Source organism: Scatophagus argus, chromosome 23, assembly GCF_020382885.2.
Source record: "Scatophagus argus isolate fScaArg1 chromosome 23, fScaArg1.pri, whole genome shotgun sequence".
Classification (NCBI taxonomy): Eukaryota; Metazoa; Chordata; class Actinopteri; family Scatophagidae; genus Scatophagus; species Scatophagus argus.
The window spans coordinates 14,393,233-14,412,292 of NC_058515.1; the positions used below are offsets into that span (position 1 = coordinate 14,393,233).

General features: G+C 42.3%; 1 protein-coding gene across 10 annotated transcripts; it reads left to right on the plus strand.

Moving 5' to 3' along the window:
* Positions 1-488: 488 nt before the first annotated feature.
* Positions 489-19,041, plus strand: LOC124054702 (mucin-5AC-like). Of its 10 annotated transcripts, none has more exons than XR_006842434.1 (20): positions 489-714; positions 1,601-1,791; positions 1,956-2,096; positions 2,598-2,736; positions 3,302-3,479; positions 3,683-3,824; positions 4,187-4,324; positions 4,407-4,462; positions 4,557-4,721; positions 4,886-5,056; positions 6,135-6,299; positions 6,464-6,634; positions 7,378-7,548; positions 14,411-14,581; positions 15,335-15,499; positions 15,664-15,834; positions 16,581-16,745; positions 16,929-17,053; positions 17,229-17,308; positions 17,903-17,964. XR_006842434.1 is itself a non-coding variant. In XM_046381013.1 (20 exons), the coding sequence occupies exons 1-20, from the start codon at positions 604-606 to the stop codon at positions 18,011-18,013; spliced, it is 2,973 nt and encodes a 990-aa protein (XP_046236969.1). In that variant the 5' UTR covers positions 495-603; the 3' UTR covers positions 18,014-19,041. The 10 variants fall into 10 exon arrangements, 9 of the variants coding, with proteins under 9 accessions (XP_046236974.1, XP_046236973.1, XP_046236976.1 ...); XM_046381013.1 differs by having other exon boundaries at positions 495-714; positions 16,883-17,053; positions 17,903-19,041; XM_046381018.1 differs by lacking the exon at positions 6,464-6,634 and having other exon boundaries at positions 16,883-17,053; positions 17,903-19,041.
* The last annotated feature ends 19 nt before the right edge of the window (positions 19,042-19,060 follow it).

Genomic DNA, 19,060 nt, shown 5'->3' on the forward strand with positions numbered 1-19,060 from the left:
CACCCGGGAGTGACGTCTTTCCAGACGTCAAGGGGTTCACTGATCATTGCTGAGATAACATCTAAATAATTGTTATGTAATTGTTATGTTATTGTGATGTTTAGATCTTTTATTCTGATTGCTCTTTATACAGATATATATATATATATATATATATATATATATATATATATATATATATATATATATAGTGTTGTTTATATTTATTTGCATTAGATATTTTGTTAGGTAACTGGGCTTATACCAGGACCGGGGAAACTAATTTCGTTCCACTTCATGTTCTACATGTGTGAAATGACAATAAAGCTCCTTGAATCCTTGAATCCTTCTTCTGACATGTTCACAATTGTCCAGGACAACTGCATTAACCACACTCAATTTTCATTCACTTTTTAATCAGGATCACAATCTTGTATCACCAACAAAAGACGTTTCCTCATACCAGAGCACTTACAGGTTAACAAACAATGTCTCTCGGGTGGGGGACGACCAAAGAGCAAGAGAAAGAGAGAGAGGGAGGGTGAAAAAGAGGCTGACTTAAATCTTTGTGCTGGCGTTGGTATTAATTCACTGTCTTGGTGTGGAGAGATTAACACAACCACCATGTTGCTTCCTCTGCTGCTGCTGCTGGTCTGCAGCTCCCAGGCCACTCATTTCTATGGCACAGTGATGACTTACTACCCCCAAAACACTGATACAACTGGATCTATCACGGTATGTACTGTTTCATTCTCATCCTATCTTAGAATTTGAACACTGAGTCATACCAGCTTTGTTGACATGCGGGTGAGACAGTAAAAATGTAGTAAATGCCACATCTTCAAGGGTAATTCCAGTAATTTTAAGGCTGGGGTCTCATTTAAAAACCAACTTAGGATCAGTTGTGACCTTAAGAAGGACAAGTAAGTTCTCATTTATTAAACCCTACTGGAAATGATCTTATCTCTGGTCACATATGAATTCAGTCCCACGGTAAAGTTTACATGAGTTTTCTGAATAATGTGGTAGGAATAATCAGTTAAAGAAATGTGAGAAATTAACTGCTAATTGATTAATTATTTTTAATATCAACCACAAGAAGAAAAAAATGTTTTACAATCAGCCAGCAGCCATGAAACGGGCTGAAATGGCTGCGACCTAATGCTAACATGCCCGTCGAAGTGGGGTTTCTCACAGATATCGACCTTCTTGTTAAACAGTGAAAGCCTTTTAGTTTTCTGCCAGATGCCTTTTCTGTTTGTTTTTCGAGTCATTGTCTACCAATCATTTAGACACCTAAAAAGAAAACAAACAGGGTCCAGGTTTAAAAGTATCAGAGTTCTTGCAAAAATAATGCAGCAAAGCAGATTCTCCATATTTTCTGAATATAATGAAAAAGCGAAAATATAAAAACCTTCAGAGAATTCTGGACAGTATTTCCCCATCAGATTCTTGTTTTGAACCTGGACCGTGTGATCATAATACAGTTATCTCAAGAAAAAAAAAAAAAAAAAAGATTTGATCAAGTCTCATATGTCAGCAGGATGACAAACAGATGCATGTTTTCAGTAAATCACCTTTACTGACGTCGCTGTAACGCGTCTTCACTGCGATACTGCAGGTGGTCCTTCGCTATAAGCTGAACTTCCTCTCATGTACCGATGTGGACACATGGTCATGCTTCAGTGGGGACTGTGGGACTCAGACCTCTCTGGTGTTGAATGTGGTCTACGAGGAGAGTGGAGGGGAGTGGTGTCAGAGAGAGGGGATCATGACTCGACAGGTTCCCAGCAACGCTCCGTTTCAGCTGAGGTGAGTTCCCCATGACGGGACAAACAAACAAACAAAACTGTACAAGAATCAGATCACCAATACCTCAGCTGATGTTTTGGTGATAACTTGAATGAATACATGAACAAATGAATACACACAGATTTTGTGTCACACTGAAATGAACAAATGAACTTCCTCTGCAGAATAAACTCTGGTAACTGGATCAGTAACATTGTAAATAACATCACGTATTGGAGAGCTGTGACTCTGGTGGAGCTGAGGAACCGGTCTGACACCGGCCAAGCCAACAGATCACCCCAGACCACCATACTGCCAGCTGTGAGGTTTGTGTTTCCTCTTTCTCATCTACCAATGACACCAGCAAGTTGAACTGATTAACAGCACGGGATCCACTAACATAAAGATGGACAACACATAAGCACTTCCTCCAGCTGTTCTTAAAATGAAGCCAAAATATCCCAGATACGAGTGTTACCATCTTATTCTCTGCAGCTTCATTATCATTGTAGAAATTCTCAAAATTAACAAAATGCCACACTTAATTTGCCCAGAAATATTAAATAGATAAATAAATAAAAAGGTTTCCATGGAAATTCATCTTCTGCTGACTTGTGTTCAAGTTAAAAAAGGCGTCACCAGGAAGTTTCTGTCACATCGAGGAACCCGTTCAGACAAGATGACATTAACTTGATTAACATAAATAGATAACGCTGCCTGGACAAGACAATCCAATATTTATTTTACAGCTAGGTTGTTTGTCTGACTCATCTTTGACTGAGTTGCACAATACCAGAATGGCCATCTTTGTTCTTTGTGTCCCTCAGGGTTCCTTCAAACTGTAGGAGAGATTTCAGCCTGTTGGCGTTTGACCCTGATGGGGATGAGGTTAGATGCAGAAATGGAAACGCAACACTGTCAGAGTGTAACCCCTGCACGCCGCCGTCTGTTCTCACCCTGTCATCAGTGAGTCAACTCAGTAACTCTTATTCAAAGGAACAACATGCTCCATAACAGCACAGGCAGATATTTGGCAAGAGAAGACACCATTACAATCCAACTAGCAAACAAAAACCTGATCACGAGAAGTGGCAGCAGAGGAATGATTCATGTGAGGACAGTCGAAGCCGACAGGATGGTTTTAGTGGTTCATTGTTACAGGATGCTTACAGGTAGGTGCAGGTACACCTGGCTTGGTGAAGGTGAAGGTTAGGCAAACTGAAAACAAAACAAGGCAAGAAACCAGCTGTGCAAATGGAAAACGTGACAGATCGGGAGGAGGAATTTCTCAGTTACACCATTTATAATGGAATGAGGAATGAAATTCAGATGTGTGGATGGGTGGGCAGTCAGGTGATGGGGAAAGGAGGGGGGGTTTCTGATTCTGCATGGGATGGGTGGTGGAAGGCAGCAAAAAGGGGACTCAAGGGGAGTCAGAGGGGCAACTGCACTGCATGATGTTCTTTTGCCCCTGAGATAACCTGAGTCCCCCACTGATTTTGATCTTATATCTCGTTGTATTCTTTTGCAGTCTTGTACCCTGTCATTCAGCCCCACCAGTAGCAGTGATGAAGGTCCATACGCGGTACAGTTGGTGATGGAGGACTTTCCCAGGCAGAGCATCACCTTGACTCAAACCAGTGGCTCTCAAGAGGTGAAAACTACCAACGATGCCATCAGCAAAATACCTGTTCAGTTTGTTTTAAGGGGTAAGTGTTCCTCTTTTGGCAGCCAAATGGCTCTTGGATGGTGCCCATTCACTGTGTTCTTGAGCTTTTGAGTCATCATGTGTAAACCACATGACTCTTTCAACGAAGATGTGTGGTGTTTTATTGCTCAGAGCTTCTTTGTTGGTGATGCTAGAGGAAATCCTTAGCACGGCTTAAATTTTTTGCTCATCTTGTTGTTCCAGTGGACCCTGCGGTGCCGTCCTGCACAGAGGGACTCTATCTGCCCAAGTTCCTGCCTCCAACCCCAGTCAATGGAGCCCGGCTGTACACCCCTGTCAGTCAGACCCTGGAAATCAGGATCACTGCAGAGGCAAATACTTCTATGTAGGTGAAAGACAAAACAAACTTAAAAAAACTTTGGGTTCCTGAAGTTCTCTGGTTACAAAAGAAATACTTCAGATGAACAAGGAAGCTGATGTTGTCTAACTTCAACACCAATGTCCAAGACGGGTTTGTTGAGGCTGACACTGGTTTCACAGCTTTAAAGTAGCGGCAACAACATCAAGGAAGTTTTATGAAAAAGAAATTTAAGTGAGCCTGAACAAACTAGTCTGCGTCAATGTGTGAATTTCAATCACGCCTTCACAGGCAGCGGTGTTCCTCATAAGTGGGTGGCGTCATTTGGGAAATGCTTCTATCAAATTGACACGATTATTTCGATTATTTGCTTCTTCTGTTTGCTGAAGGATTTCTGAGCTACTGTTCAGTGGGCCGCACAATATAAACCGGACTACATCAGGAACAGGAGAGTTTATCCTGAGATGGACGCCATCGGAGGACGAAGATGGAGAAAGCCTCCCCATCTGTTTTGTCGTCCAGGCAACGTCAGTCCAATGAATATTAACTAGTGTTTTCCTTCAAAATCGTATTGTTTTGTTAATAAGATATCACATAAATTATTTTCAGCACCTCAGTCAAGTATCACTCGGAGCTGCGGTGTGTCATTGTGACTGTTGGAAACGGTGAGTAAAACCCTGGTTTGTTTTAACTTTCACTGCTGATTTCCACAATTGAGGAAGTTCACTTATAACCCTTTCTATTCACTTCTGCCCACAGGCCCGACAACAACTACAACCTCTCCACCAACAACGACACAACAAAGCACCATCATTACACCTGATACAACCACAACAGAAAGTACAACTGATGTTTCTATGGTTACAACACCAGTTACCACGGTTACCACACCTGACGACATGACAACTCAAGCCCTGGACCAAAGTGAGTATGACAGATGCTGTTTTTTAAACTATTTAATCATTGTGGTGGGTCATTGTGACTGTAGGGGACAGTCAGTGAAACACTTTGCTGTTTTAACTTTCACTGCTGATTTCCACGATTGAGGAAGTTCACTTTTAGCCTTTTAAATTCACTTCTGTCCACAGGCACAACAATAACTACAGCCTCTCTGCCAACAACGACACAACAAAGCACCACCATTACACCTGATACGACAACAACAGAAAGGACAACTGCTGTTTCTACGATGACACCACTGGTTACCACGGTTACCACACCTGATGACATGACAACTCCAACACAAGCCTTGAGCCAAAGTGAGTGTGATAGATACTGATTTCGGAATGCAATTAAAATTCAGTTCAATTTATTTATGTAGCGCAAAATAACAACAGTTATCTCATGGCGCTTTCCAATCAGAGCAGGTCTAGACCATACCCCACAGAAACATAACATTCCACCAAGAGCAAGCACTTGGCGACAGTCGCCACGAAAACCTTCCCTTTAGGAGACAGAAACCCATCCATCCATCCATTTTCTATACCGCTTATCCGTCAGGGTCGCGGGGAAGCTGGAGCCTATCCCAGCTGACTACGGGCGAGAGGCGGGGTTCACCCTGGACTGGTCGCCAGTCAATCGCAGGGACAACACACAAAGACAAACAACCACACACTCTCACACTCACACCTAGGGGCAATTTAGAGTAGCCAATTAACCTAATGTGCATGTTTTTGGTATTGTGGGAGGAAGCCGGAGAACCCGGAGAAAACCCATGCAGGCACAGGGAGAACATGCAAACTCCACATAGAAGGGCCCAGACCGGGATTCGAACCTGGAACGGAGACAGAAACCTCCAAGCAGAAACTGGCTCTTGATGGACGGCCATCTTCCTTGACTGGTTGGATTGTAGCAGTGAGAGAGAGAGAGAGAGAGAGAGAGAGAGAGACATAGGCGCAAACAACCAGAGGTTTATAACAACAGCAATAATAACAGAGTACTGGAGTAATAGTAGTCGAAGTAGCAGTAATATTAATATTGAAATTCAACTAAATAATGACAATAACAGTCAGTGTGGAACAGGACACACAACAGAAGGTCCAGCCACGATCCATGAAACCTGCGAGACAAGAAGGCACAAAGACTGCAGGGAAGGAATCAAGTCAGTAACATGCATTAATGGGACATGAATGTGTGCAGAAGGAGAGGGAGAGGAGGTGAGAGAAGCTCAGTGCATCATGGGAGATCCCCTGGCAGTCTAAGCCTTTAGCAGCCAGTCTGGACCAGCCCTAACTATAAGCTTCATCAAAAAGGACCGTTTTAGGTCTACTCATAGAAGTAGAGAGAGTAAAAGTTCTTCAGTTCACTTTAACCCTTTCTATTCACTTCTGTCCACAGGCACAACAATAACTACAACCTCTCCACCAACGACGACACAACAAAGCACCATCATTACACCTGATACAACCACAACAGAAAGTACAACTACTGTTTCTACGGTTACAACACCAGTTACCACGGTTACCACACCTGACGACATGACAACTCAAGCCCTGGACCAAAGTGAGTATGACAGATGCTGTTTTTTAAACTATTTAATCATTGTGGTGGGTCATTGTAACTGTAGGGGACAGTCAGTGAAACACTTTGCTGTTTTAACTTTCACTGCTGATTTCCACGATTGAGGAAGTTCACTTTTAGCCTTTTAAATTCACTTCTGTCCACAGGCACAACAATAACTACAACCTCTCCGCCAACAACGACACAACAAAGCACCACCATTACACCTGATACGACAACAACAGAAAGGACAACTGCTGTTTCTACGGTGACACCACTGGTTACCACGGTTACCACACCTGATGACATGACAACTCCAACACAAGTCTTGAGCCAAAGTGAGTGTGATAGATAATGATTTCGGAATGCAATTAAAATTCAGTTCAATTTATTTATGTCGCGCAAAATAACAACAGTTATCTCATGGCGCTTTCCAATCAGAGCAGGTCTAGACCATACCCCAGAGAAACATAACATTCCACCAAGAGCAAGCACTTGGTGACAGTCGCCACGAAAACCTTCCCTTTAGGAGGAAGAAACCTCCAAGCAGAAACTGGCTCTTGGTGGGCGGCCATCTTCCTTGACTGGTTGGATTGTAGCAGTGAGAGTGAGAGAGAGAGAGAGACATAGGCGCAAACAAACAGAGGTTTATAACAACAGCAATAATAACAGAGTACTGGAGTAATAGTAGTCGAAGTAGGAGAAGTAGCAGTAATATTGATGTTGAAATTCAACTAAATAATGACAATAACAGTCAGTGTGGAACAGGACACACAACAGAAGGTCCAGCCACGATCCATGAAACCTGCGAGACAAGAAAGCACAAAGACTGCGGGGAAGGAATCAAGTCAGTAACATGCATTAATGGGACATGAATGTGTGCAGAAGGAGAGGGAGAGGAGGTGAGAGAAGTTCAGTGCATCATGGGAGATCCCCTGGCAGTCCAAGCCTTTAGCAGCCAGTCTGGACCAGCCCTAACTATAAGCTTCATCAAAAAGGACCGTTTTAGGTCTACTCATAAAAATAGAGAGTAAAAGTTCTTCAGTTCACTTTAACCTTTTCTATTCACTTCTGCCCACAGGCACAACAATAACTACAACCTCTCTGCCAACAACGACACAACAAAGCACCATCATTACACCTGATACAACCACAACAGAAAGTACAACTGCTGTTTCTACGGTTACAACACCAGTTACCACGGTTACTACACCTAACGACATGACAAACGCAACCCAAGACTTGAACCAAAGTGAGTATGACAGATACTGATTTCTTACAATATTTAATCCTCTCCCAGTGAGAGGACAAGTTAGCATGCTAAATGAGAAAAATAATTCGTTGGAAATGGAGGACGTCGTTTAGGAGTTAGTCAGTCTCAGCGCTCTTGTGGCCTGTATTGTAATGTTGATTCACTGTGTGTCTAGTTGTTCTAGTTCTAAGAGTGAGGATTTCGTCTTTGTTTCCACTCACTGAGGAAGAACTCAGAGGAACCGTCATACAACAGGTGAGCCTCTTCTTGCTTGATCGGAATCACGTAACTGCAGCTGCTGGGACAACTTTCAGGTTCAATTACACGTTGAAATTTGTAATAAATACATGAACAAACTCTTACAAATGTTTCTGATGATTCCACCTCTGTTCAAAATATACCAATCAGATCACATTTCCATTTGTAATCCAATGGATTATGTGACTAATGACCAAAATTTCCACGTAAACCGTGATCAGTGACTGCCTACATTTCAAAGCAGCATAACCCTGCATCGGGTCCTCTATTGATCAGTTGTAGAATGGGAGAGGCAGCTGTTGAACAAAGGAAATCAGACCGACTTTTGTTTGTCAGACATCTGGTAATTTCTCAGTGGGATCACATTTAGCTCCACCCAAGCTCCACTGAAGCAAATGATCACCAGCTAAAATGAAACGTCCAGTTTAAATTCGTGGAACCATGATGTTCGTACGTGTTACTGTGTATGTTTGCAGTCATGTGAGTTCACAGAATGGAGTCTGGTCTCACGTAACAGATTCTTAAAAGTGAATTTTGATGGTATTCCTGTCAGTGAACCCATTTCACTCAGCTTTGTGCTTTCTCCTCCAGCTTAAACATGAACTGGTGAGATATGGGCTGCCGTCAGACATCACTGTTCGCCTGGTCAGTAGCATCCAGCTGGAACCTACCAACACAGCAACCTCTGCTGTTGTAACGTGAACACTTACGGACACCTGGAGTGAAATGGTATCGGAGGACGACGAAATTTCAACTGTGAGGTCGACTGCTTTATTTTCACCAAGCGGCTCCTTCAAAGTTATATTTGTGAACTTAATCTCAGATGTAATATGTTTTGATTCTGATTTAACTCGGGCTTCAAAACAATGGTCCACAAACCAATGGGCGACATCATGATGGCTCCGTCCATCACTTATTGTATTGACACAATAACTTTTTTGGATGTTTTTACTGCCTTGGACTTCATGTCCAGTCTGTACTTACAGTATATCCAACTGCAAAAACAACTTATCAACAGAATTCAGCTACGGTGACTTTACAAACGTCAATACTAAAATACAAAACCACCTGTCAACATCTCAGTGAAAATTCCCTCAACAAAGTGACTTGGACTGTGGTTTGACTTGGCATGTTCAGCCTCATAAGATGTCACTGTTTGCTGACCGTCTGATGAAGTGCTGTGGACTCATTATGTCTGTCGAGAACAGGCAGGGGAACCATTGCCAAACACAACAGTGTCACAACAGAGTCAGAACCATCTGCTTACAGCAGCCTCAGTTGTTTGACTTTACTTTACTTTATTTGCGCTCTTTGTGAAGGGCTGGATTGTCATACAGGAGCCCAGATGATGACGGTGTCTCACGTATTGGTTTTATGTCTGACAGTGGGGCTTTGACGCTTGTTTCAGCTGGTTGTAGATGGAATCTGTCCAAGCTTTGGATTGGATCTGATGAGTTGATGTGGCAGACAACAACAGGCTTTTAATATTTGATTTTGGAGCTTCTAGAAGGCTAAAACTGTACTTACAAGAACTGGGAAGATGTTACCCTCAAAGGATACAGAGGGTTTGTAAGGAAAGACAGTGCAGCTAAAACTAATATGATGAATCAACCATACCTTTTTGTAAACTGTAATGTACAGTTTGTGTTTTGGACACTGGAGTTTCTTATGTTCAGTTTGTAATCTTTGAAATGAATGCACGAAACAAAGTATTAGCACAACACTCTCTACGTTCTTGTCTGAAGTTTGTGTTTATTCACCCCAAATAACCAAACCCCGGGTTTGCTGTGTGTGTGCACGTCACTTGGGTGGGTTAAATGCAGAGAACAAATTTCATTGGAGTGAGTTCCCTCCAATGACAAGATATGTCACTTTCCTTTCCTTTCCTTTCCTTTCCAAAGTATCAGCTGCATTCTGGCTGTGTCTGTTCCTAATTTCTATTCATTCATTCATTTTCCAGCTTAATACACAATACCATGTAAAAATCTACCTGATGCCATGTGCCAAGTTTTACTGTGCAAATGTATGATACTGCATTAACTCACAGTGTAAACATGGACATTTTACAATTGACAACTGCATTCACTGCATGGACTTGTCAATCAGGATTGTAATCTTATCGCCAACCGTATCACCAACAAAAACCGTTCCTCATACCAGAGCATTTAAAGGTTGATAAACAATGTCCTGGGTGGGGGACTACCAAAAAGTGAAAGTATGAAAAAGAGGCTGTCTTAAATCTTTGTGCTGGTGTTGGTATTAATTCACTGTCTTGGTGTGGAGAGATTAACACAATCACCATGTTGCTTCCTCTGCTGCTGCTGCTGGTCTGCAGCTCCCAGGCCAGTCATTTCTATGGCACAGTGATGACTTACTACCCCCAAAACACTGATACAACTGGATCTATCACGGTATGTACTGTTTCATTCTCATCCTATCTTAAAATTTGAACATTGATAAGTCATACCAGCTTTGTTGACATGCGGGTGAGACAGTAAAAGATGCAGTAAATGCCACATCTTAAAGGGTAATTCCAGTATTTTTAAGGCTGGAGTCTCATTTAAAAACCGACTTAGGATCAGTTGTGACCTTAAGAAGGACAAGTAGTCATTTATTAAACCCTACTGGAAATGATCTTATCACTGGTCACAAATGAATTCAATCCCACGGTAAAGTTTACATGAGTTTTCTGAATAATGTGATCAACAATCAGTTAAAGAAATGTGAGAAATTAACTGCTAATTGATTAATTCTTTTTAATATCAACCACAAGAAGAAAAAAAATGTTTTGGAATCAGCCAGCAGCCATGAAACAGGCTGCTTAAACAGTGAAAGCCTTTTAGTTTTCTGCCAGATTCATTTTCTGTTTTTTTTCGAGTCATTGTCCAGCAATCATTTAGACACCAAAAAAGAATAAAAAACAGGGTCCAGGTTTAAAAGTATCAGAGTTCTTGCAAAAATAATGCAGCAAAGCAGATTCTCCATATTTTCTGAATATAATGAAGAAGTTTTTCCCCCAAAAAATATAAAAACCTTCAGAGAATTCTGGACAGTATTTCCCCATCAGATTCTTGTTTTGAACCTGGACCTTGTGATCATAATCCAGTTATCTCAAGAAAAAAAAAAGAAAAAAGATTTGATCAAGTCTCATATGTCAGCAGGATGACAAACAGATGCATGTTTTCAGTAAATCACCTTTACTGACGCTGCTGTAACACGTCTTCACTGCGATACTGCAGGTGGTCCTTCGCTATCAGCTGAACTTCCACTTGTGCAGTGAAGGGCAGGCATGGTCATGCTTCATTGGGGACTGTGGGAATGAGACCTCTCTGGTGTTGAATGTGGTCTACCAGGAGAGTGGAGGGGAGTGGTGTCAGAGAGAGGGGATCATGACTCGACAGGTTCCCAGCAACGCTCCGTTTCAGCTGATGTGAGTTCACCATGACGGGACAAACAAACAAACAAAACTGTACAAGAATCAGATCACCAATACCTCAGCTGATGTTTTGGTGATAACTTGAATGAATACATGAACAAATGAATACACACAGATTTTGTGTCACACAGTAAAAATAAACTTCCTCTGCAGATTAAACTTTAATTTCTTGATCGGTAACATTGTAAATGGCATCTCATCTTGGAGTGCTGTGACTCTGGTGGAGCTGAGGAACCGGTCTGACACCGGCCAAGCCAACAGATCACCCCAGACCACCATACTGCCAGCTGTGAGGTTTGTGTTTCCTCTTTCTCATCTACCAATGACACCAGAAAGTTGAACTGATGATCCACTAACATAAAGATGGACAACACATAAGCACTTCCTCCAACTCTTCTTAAAATGAAGCCAAAATATTCCAGATACGAGTGTTACCATCTTATTCTCTGCAGCTCCATTATCATTGTAGAAATTCTCAAAATTAACAAAATGCCACACTTAATCTGGTTTTGCCCAGAAATATGAAATAGATAAATAAATAAAAAGGTTTCCATGGAAATTCACCTTCTGCTGACTTGTGTTCAAGTTCAAAAAGGCGTCACCAGGAAGTTTCTGTCACATCGAGGAACCCGTTCAGACAAGATGACATTAACCAGATTAACATAAATAGATAACCCTGCCTGGACAAGACAATCCAATATTTATTTTACAGCTAGGTTGTTTGTCTGACTCATCTTTGACTGAGTTGCACAATACCAGAATGGCCAGCTTTGTTCTTTGTGTCCTTCAGGGTTCCTTCAAACTGTAGGAGAGATTTCAGCCTGTTGGCGTTTGACCCTGATGGGGATGAGGTCAGATGCAGAAATGGAAACGCAGCACTGTCAGAGTGTTACTTCTGCACGCCGCCGTCTGTTCTCACCCTGTCATCAGTGAGTCAACTCAGTAAATCTTATTCAAAGGAACAACATGCTCCATAACAGCACAGGCAGATATTTGGCAAGAGAAGACACCATTACAATCCAACTAGCAAACAAAAACCTGATCACGAGAAGTGGCAGCAGAGGAATGATTCATGTGAGGACAGTCGAAGCCGACAGGATGGTTTAATAGTTCATTGTTACAGGATGCTTACAGGTAGGTGCAGGTACACCTGGCTTGGTGAAGGTGAAGGTTAGGCAAACTGAAAACAAAACAAGGCAAGAAACCAGCTGTGCAAATGGAAAACGTGACAGATCGGGAGGAAGAATTTCTCGGTTACACCATTTATAATGGAATGAGGAATGAAATTCAGATGTGTAGATGGGCGGGGCAGTCAGGTGATGGGGAAAGGAGGGGGGGTTTCTGATTCTGCATGGGATGGGTGGTGAAAGGTAGCGAAAAGGTCAGGATGGGGTGGGGCTCGAGAGGAGAGACTGTGACAATATGAATTCTACTCCTGACTGCATTTCCTGACAGACAGTTGTTATTTCGACCACTGGTGGACTCAAGGGGGGTCAGAGGGGCAACTGCACTGCATGATGTTCTTTCACCCCTCAGATAACCTGAGTCCCCCACTGATTTTGATCTTATGTCCCTTTTTATTCTTTTGCAGTCTTGTACCCTGTCATTCAGCCCCACCAGTGGCAGTAATGAAGGTCTGTACGCAGTACAGTTGGTGATGGAGGACTTTCCCAGGCAGAGCATCATCTTGACTCAATCAAATGGCTCTCAAGAGGTGAAAACTACCAACAACGCCATCAGCAAAATACCTGTTCAGTTTGTTTTAAGGGGTAAGTGTTCCTCTTTTGGCAGCCAAATGCCTCTTGGATGGTCCCCATTCGCTGTGTTCTTGAGCTTTTGAGTCATCATGTGGAAACCACATGACTTCTTCAAGGAAGATGTGTGGTGTTTTATTGCTCAGAGCTTCTTTGTTGGTGATGCTAGAGGAAATCCTTAGCATGGCTTAAATTTTTTGCTCATCTTATTGTTCCAGTGGACCCTGCGGTGCCGTCCTGCACAGAGGGACTCTATCTGCCCAAGTTCCTGCCTCCAACCCCAGTCAATGGAACCCGGCTGTACACCCCTGTCAATCAGACCCTGGAAATCAGCATCATTGCAGAGGCAAATAACTCCACGTAGGTGAAAGACAAAACAAACTTGAAAGAACGTAAATATTGGAAACTTTGGGTTACTGAAGTTCTCTGGTTACATAAGAAAGACTTCAGATGAACAAGGAAGCTGATGTTGTCTAACTTCAACACCAATGTCCAAGACGGGTTTGTTGAGGCTGACACTGGTTTGACAGCTTTAAAGTAGCGGCAACAAAATCAAGGAAGTTTAATGAAAAAGAAATTTAAGTGAGCCTGAACAAACTAGTCTGCGTCTTTGTGTGAATTTCAGTCACGCCTTCACAGGCAGCAGTTTTCCTCATAAGTGGGTGGCGTCATTTGGGAAATGCTTCTATCAAATTGACACGATTATTTCGATTATTTGCTTCTTCTGTTTGTTGAAGGATTTCTGAGCTACTGTTCAGTGGGCCGCACAATATAAACCGGACTACATCAGGAACAGGAGAGTTTATCCTGAGATGGACGCCATCGGAGGACGAAGATGGAGAAAGCCTCCCCATCTGTTTTGTTGTCCAGGCAACGTCAGTCCAGTGAATATTAACTAGTATTTTCCTTCAAAATCGTATTGTTTTGTTAATAAGATATCACATCAATTTTTTTCAGCACCTCAGTCAAGTATCACTCGGAGCTGCGGTGTGTCATTGTGACTGTTGGAAACGGTGAGTAAAACCCTGGTTTGTTTTAACTTTCAAAGTTCACTTGTAACCTTTTCTATTCACTTCTGCCCACAGGCCCAACAACAACTACAACCTCTCCACCAACAACGACACAACAAAGCACCATCATTACACTTGATACAACCACAACGGAAAGTACAACTGATGTTTCTATGGTTACAACACCAGTTACCACGGTTACCACACCTGATGACATGACAACTCAAGCCCTGGACCAAAGTGAGTATGACAGATGCTGTTTTTTAAACTATTTAATCATTGTGGTGGGTCATTGTGACTGTAGGGGACAGTCAGTGAAACACTTTGCTGTTTTAACTTTCATTGCTGATTTCCACGATTGAGGAAGTTCACTTTTAGCCTTTTAAATTCACTTCTGTCCACAGGCACAACAATAACTACCACCTCTCTGCCAACAACGACACAACAAAGCACCATCATTACACCTGATACGACAACAACAGAAAGGACAACTGCTGTTTCTACGATGACACCACTGGTTACCACGGTTACCACACCTGATGACATGACAACTCCAACACAAGTCTTGAGCCAAAGTGAGTGTGATAGATACTGATTTCGGAATGCAATTAACATTCAGTTCAATTTATTTATGTAGCGCAAAATAACAACAGTTATCTCATGGCACTTTCCAATCAGAGCAGGTCTAGACCAAACCCCACAGAAACATAACATTCCACCAAGAGCAAGCACTTGGCGACAGTCGCCACGAAAACCTTCCCTTTAGGAGGCAGAAACCTCCAAGCAGAAACTGGCTCTTGATGGACGGCCATCTTCCTTGACTGGTTGGATTGTAGCAGTGAGAGAGGGAGAGAGAGAGAGAGAGAGAGAGACATAGGCGCAAACAAACAGAGGTTTATAACAACAGCAATAATAACAGAGTACTGGAGTAATAGTAGTCGAAGTAGGAGAAGTAGCAGTAATATTAATATTGAAATTCAACTAAATAATGACAATAACAGTCAGTGTGGAGCAGGACACACAACAGAAGGTCCAGCCACGATCCATGAAACCTGCGAGACAAGAAAGCACAAAGACTGCGGGGAAGGAATCAAGTCAGTAACATACATTAATGGGACATGAATGTGTGCAGAAGGAGAGGGAGAGGAGGTGAGAGAAGCTCAGTGCATCATGGGAGATCCCCTGGCAGTCCAAGCCTTTAGCAGCCAGTCTGGACCAGCCCTAACTATAAGCTTCATCAAAAAGGACCGTTTTAGGTCTACTCATAAAAATAGAGAGTAAAAGTTCTTCAGTTCACTTTAACCTTTTCTATTCACTTCTGTCCACAGCCACAACAATAACTACAACCTCTCCACCAACAATGACACAACAAAGCACCATCATTACACCTGATACAACCACAACAGAAAGGACAACTGCTGTTTCTACGGTTACAACACCAGTTACCACGGTTACCACACCTGACGACATGACAACTCAAGCCCTGGACCAAAGTGAGTATGACAGATGCTGTTTTTTAAACTATTTAATCATTGTGGTGGGTCATTGTGACTGTAGGGGACAGTCAGTGAAACACTTTGCTGTTTTAACTTTCACTGCTGATTTCCACGATTGAGGAAGTTCACTTTTAGCCTTTTAAATTCACTTCTGTCCACAGGCACAACAATAACTACAACCTCTCTGCCAACAACGACACAACAAAGCACCATCATTACACCTGATACGACAACAACAGAAAGGACAACTGCTGTTTCTACGATGACACCACTGGTTACCACGGTTACCACACCTGATGACATGACAACTCCAACACAAGCCTTGAGCCAAAGTGAGTGTGATAGATACTGATTTCGGAATGCAATTAAAATTCAGTTCAATTTATTTATGTAGCGCAAAATAACAACAGTTATCTCATGGCACTTTCCAATCGGGGGCAGGTCTAGACCAAACCCCACAGAAACATAACATTCCACCAAGAGCAAGCACTTGGCAACAGTCGCCACGAAAACCTTCCCTTTAGGAGGCAGAAACTGGCTCTTGATGGACGGCCATCTTCCTTGACTGGTTGGATTGTAGCAGTGAGAGAGAGAGAGAGAGAGAGAGAGAGAGAGAGAGAGAGAGAGGCGCAAACAAACAGAGGTTTATAACAACAGCAATAATAACAGAGTACTGGAGTAATAGTAGTCGAAGTAGGAGAAGTAGCAGTAATATTAATGTTGAAATTCAACTAAATAATGACAATAACAGTCGGTGTGGAGCAGGACACACAACAGAAGGTCCAGCCACGATCCATGAAACCTGCGAGACAAGAAAGCACAAAGACTGCGGGGAAGGAATCAAGTCAGTAACATACATTAATGGGACATGAATGTGTGCAGAAGGAGAGGGAGAGGAGGTGAGAGAAGCTCAGTGCATCATGGGAGATCCCCTGGCAGTCCAAGCCTTCAGCAGCCAGTCTGGACCAGCCCTAACTATAAGCTTCATCAAAAAGGACCGTTTTAGGTCTACTCATAAAAATAGAGAGTAAAAGTTCTTTAGTTCACTTTAACCTTTTCTATTCACTTCTGTCCACAGGCACAACAATAACTACAACCTCTCCACCAACGACGACACAACAAAGCACCATCATTACACCTGATACAACCACAACAGAAAGTACAACTACTGTTTCTACGGTTACAACACCAGTTACCACGGTTACCACACCTGATGACATGACAACTCAAGCCCTGGACCAAAGTGAGTATGACAGATGCTGATTTCTTACACTATTATTGGAAATGGTGAGTAAAATCCTTCCCTGTTTTAACTTTCACTGCTGATTTCCACAATTGAGAAATTCACTCGTAACCTTTTCTATTCACTTCTGTCCACAGCCACAATAATAACTACAACCTCTCTGCCAACAACGACACAACAAAGCACCATCATTACACCTGATACAACCACAACAGAAAGTACAACTGCTGTTTCTACGGTTACAACACCAGTTACCACGGTTACTACACCTAATGACATGACAAACGCAACCCAAGACTTGAACCAAAGTGAGTATGACAGATACTGATTTCTTACATTACTTAATCCTCTCCCAGTGAGAGGACAAGTTAGCATGCTAAATGAGAAAAATAATTCGTTGGAAATGGAGGACGTCGTTTAGGAGTTAGTCAGTCTCAGCGCTCTTGTGGCCTGCATTGTAATGTTGATTCACTGTGTGTCTAGTTGTTCTAGTTCTGAGAGTGAGGATTTCGTCTTTGTTTCCACTCACTGACGAAGAACTCAGAGGAACCGTCATACAGCAGGTGAGCCTCTTCTTGCTTGATCGGAATCACGTAACTGCAGCTGCTGGGACAACTTTCAGGTTCAATTACATGTTGAAATTTGTAATAAATACATGAACAAACTCTTACAAATGTTTCTGATGATTCCACCTCTGTTCAAAATATACCAATCAGATCACATTTCCATTTGTAATCCAATGGATTATGTGACTAATGACCAAAATTTCCACGTAAACCGTGATCAGTGACTGCCTACATTTCAAAGCAGCATAACCCTGCATCGGGTCCTCTATTGATCAGCTGTAGAATGGGAGAGGCAGCTGTTGAACAAAGGAAATCAGACCGACTTTTGTTTGTCAGACATCTGGTAATTTCTCAGTGGGATCACATTTAGCTCCACCCAAGCTCCACTGAAGCAAATGATCACCAGCTAAAATGAAACGTCCAGTTTAAATTCGTGGAACCATGATGCTCGTACGTGTTACTGTGTATGTTTGCAGTCATGTGAGTTCACAGAATGGAGTCTGGTCTCACGTAACAGATACTTAAAAGTGAATTTTGATGGTATTCCTGTCAATGAACCCATTTGACTCAGCTTTGTGCTTTCTCCTCCAGCTTAAACATGAACTGGTGAGATATGGGCTGCCGTCAGACATCACTGTTCGCCTGGTCAGTAGCATCCAGCTGGAACCTACCAACACAGCAACCTCTGCTGTTGTAACGTGAACACTTACGGACACCTGGAGTGAAATGGTATTGGAGGACGACGAAATTTCAACTGTGAGGTCGACTGCTTTATTTTCACCAAGCGGCTCCTTTAAAGTTGTATTTGTGAACTTAATCTCAGATGTAATATGTTTTGATTCTGATTTAACTCGGGCTTCAAAACAATGGTCCACAAACTAATGGGTGACATCATGATGGCTCCATCCATCACTTATTGTATTGACACAATAACTTTTTCGGGTGTTTTTACTGCCTTGGACTTCATGTCCAGTCTGTACTTACAGTACATCCAACTGCAAAAACAACTTATCAACAGAATTCAGCTACGGTGACTTTACAAACATCAATACTAAAATACAAAACCACCTGTCAACATCTCAGTGAAAATTCCCTCAACAAAGTGACTTGGACTGTGGTTTGACATGGCATGTTCAGCCTCATAAGATGTCACTGTTTGCTGACCGTCTGATGAAGTGCTGTGGACTCATTATGTCTGTCGAGAACAGGCAGGGGAACCATTGCCAAACACAACAGTGTCACAACAGAGTCAGAACCATCTGCTTACAGCAGCCTCAGTTGTTTGACTTTACTTTACTTTATTTGCGCTCTTTGTGAAGGGCTGGATTGTCATACAGGAGCCCAGATGATGACGGTGTCTCACGTATTGGTTTTATGTCTGACAGTGGGGCTTTGACGCTTGTTTCAGCTGGTTGTAGATGGAATCTGTCCAAGCTTTGGATTGGATCTGATGAGTTGATGTGGCAGACGACAACAGGCTTTTAATATTTGATTTTGGAGCTTCTAGAAGGCTAAAACTGTACTTACAAGAACTGGGAAGATGTTACCCTCAAAGGGTACAGAGGGTTTGTAAGGAAAGACAGTGCAGCTAAAACTAATATTATGAATCAACCATACCTTTTTGTAAACTGTAATGTACAGTTTGTGTTTTGGACACTGGAGTTTCTTATGTTCAGTTTGTAATCTTTGAAATGAATGCACGAAACAAAGTATTAGCACAACGCTCTCTACGTTCTTGTCTGAAGTTTG

What these genes read in the sequence shown, in the direction of transcription:
- LOC124054702 (XM_046381013.1), top strand. Translation starts at nt 604, where the DNA reads ATGTTGCTTCCTCTGCTGCTGCTGCTGGTCTGCAGCTCCCAGGCCACT. An exon ending in AACACAAGTCTTGAGCCAAA is followed by an intron (nt 14,582 to 15,334) that starts GTGAGTGTGATA and finishes TTCTGTCCACAG; the next exon opens with CCACAACAATAACTACAACC. An exon ending in AACCCAAGACTTGAACCAAA is followed by an intron (nt 17,054 to 17,228) that starts GTGAGTATGACA and finishes CTGTGTGTCTAG; the next exon opens with TTGTTCTAGTTCTGAGAGTG.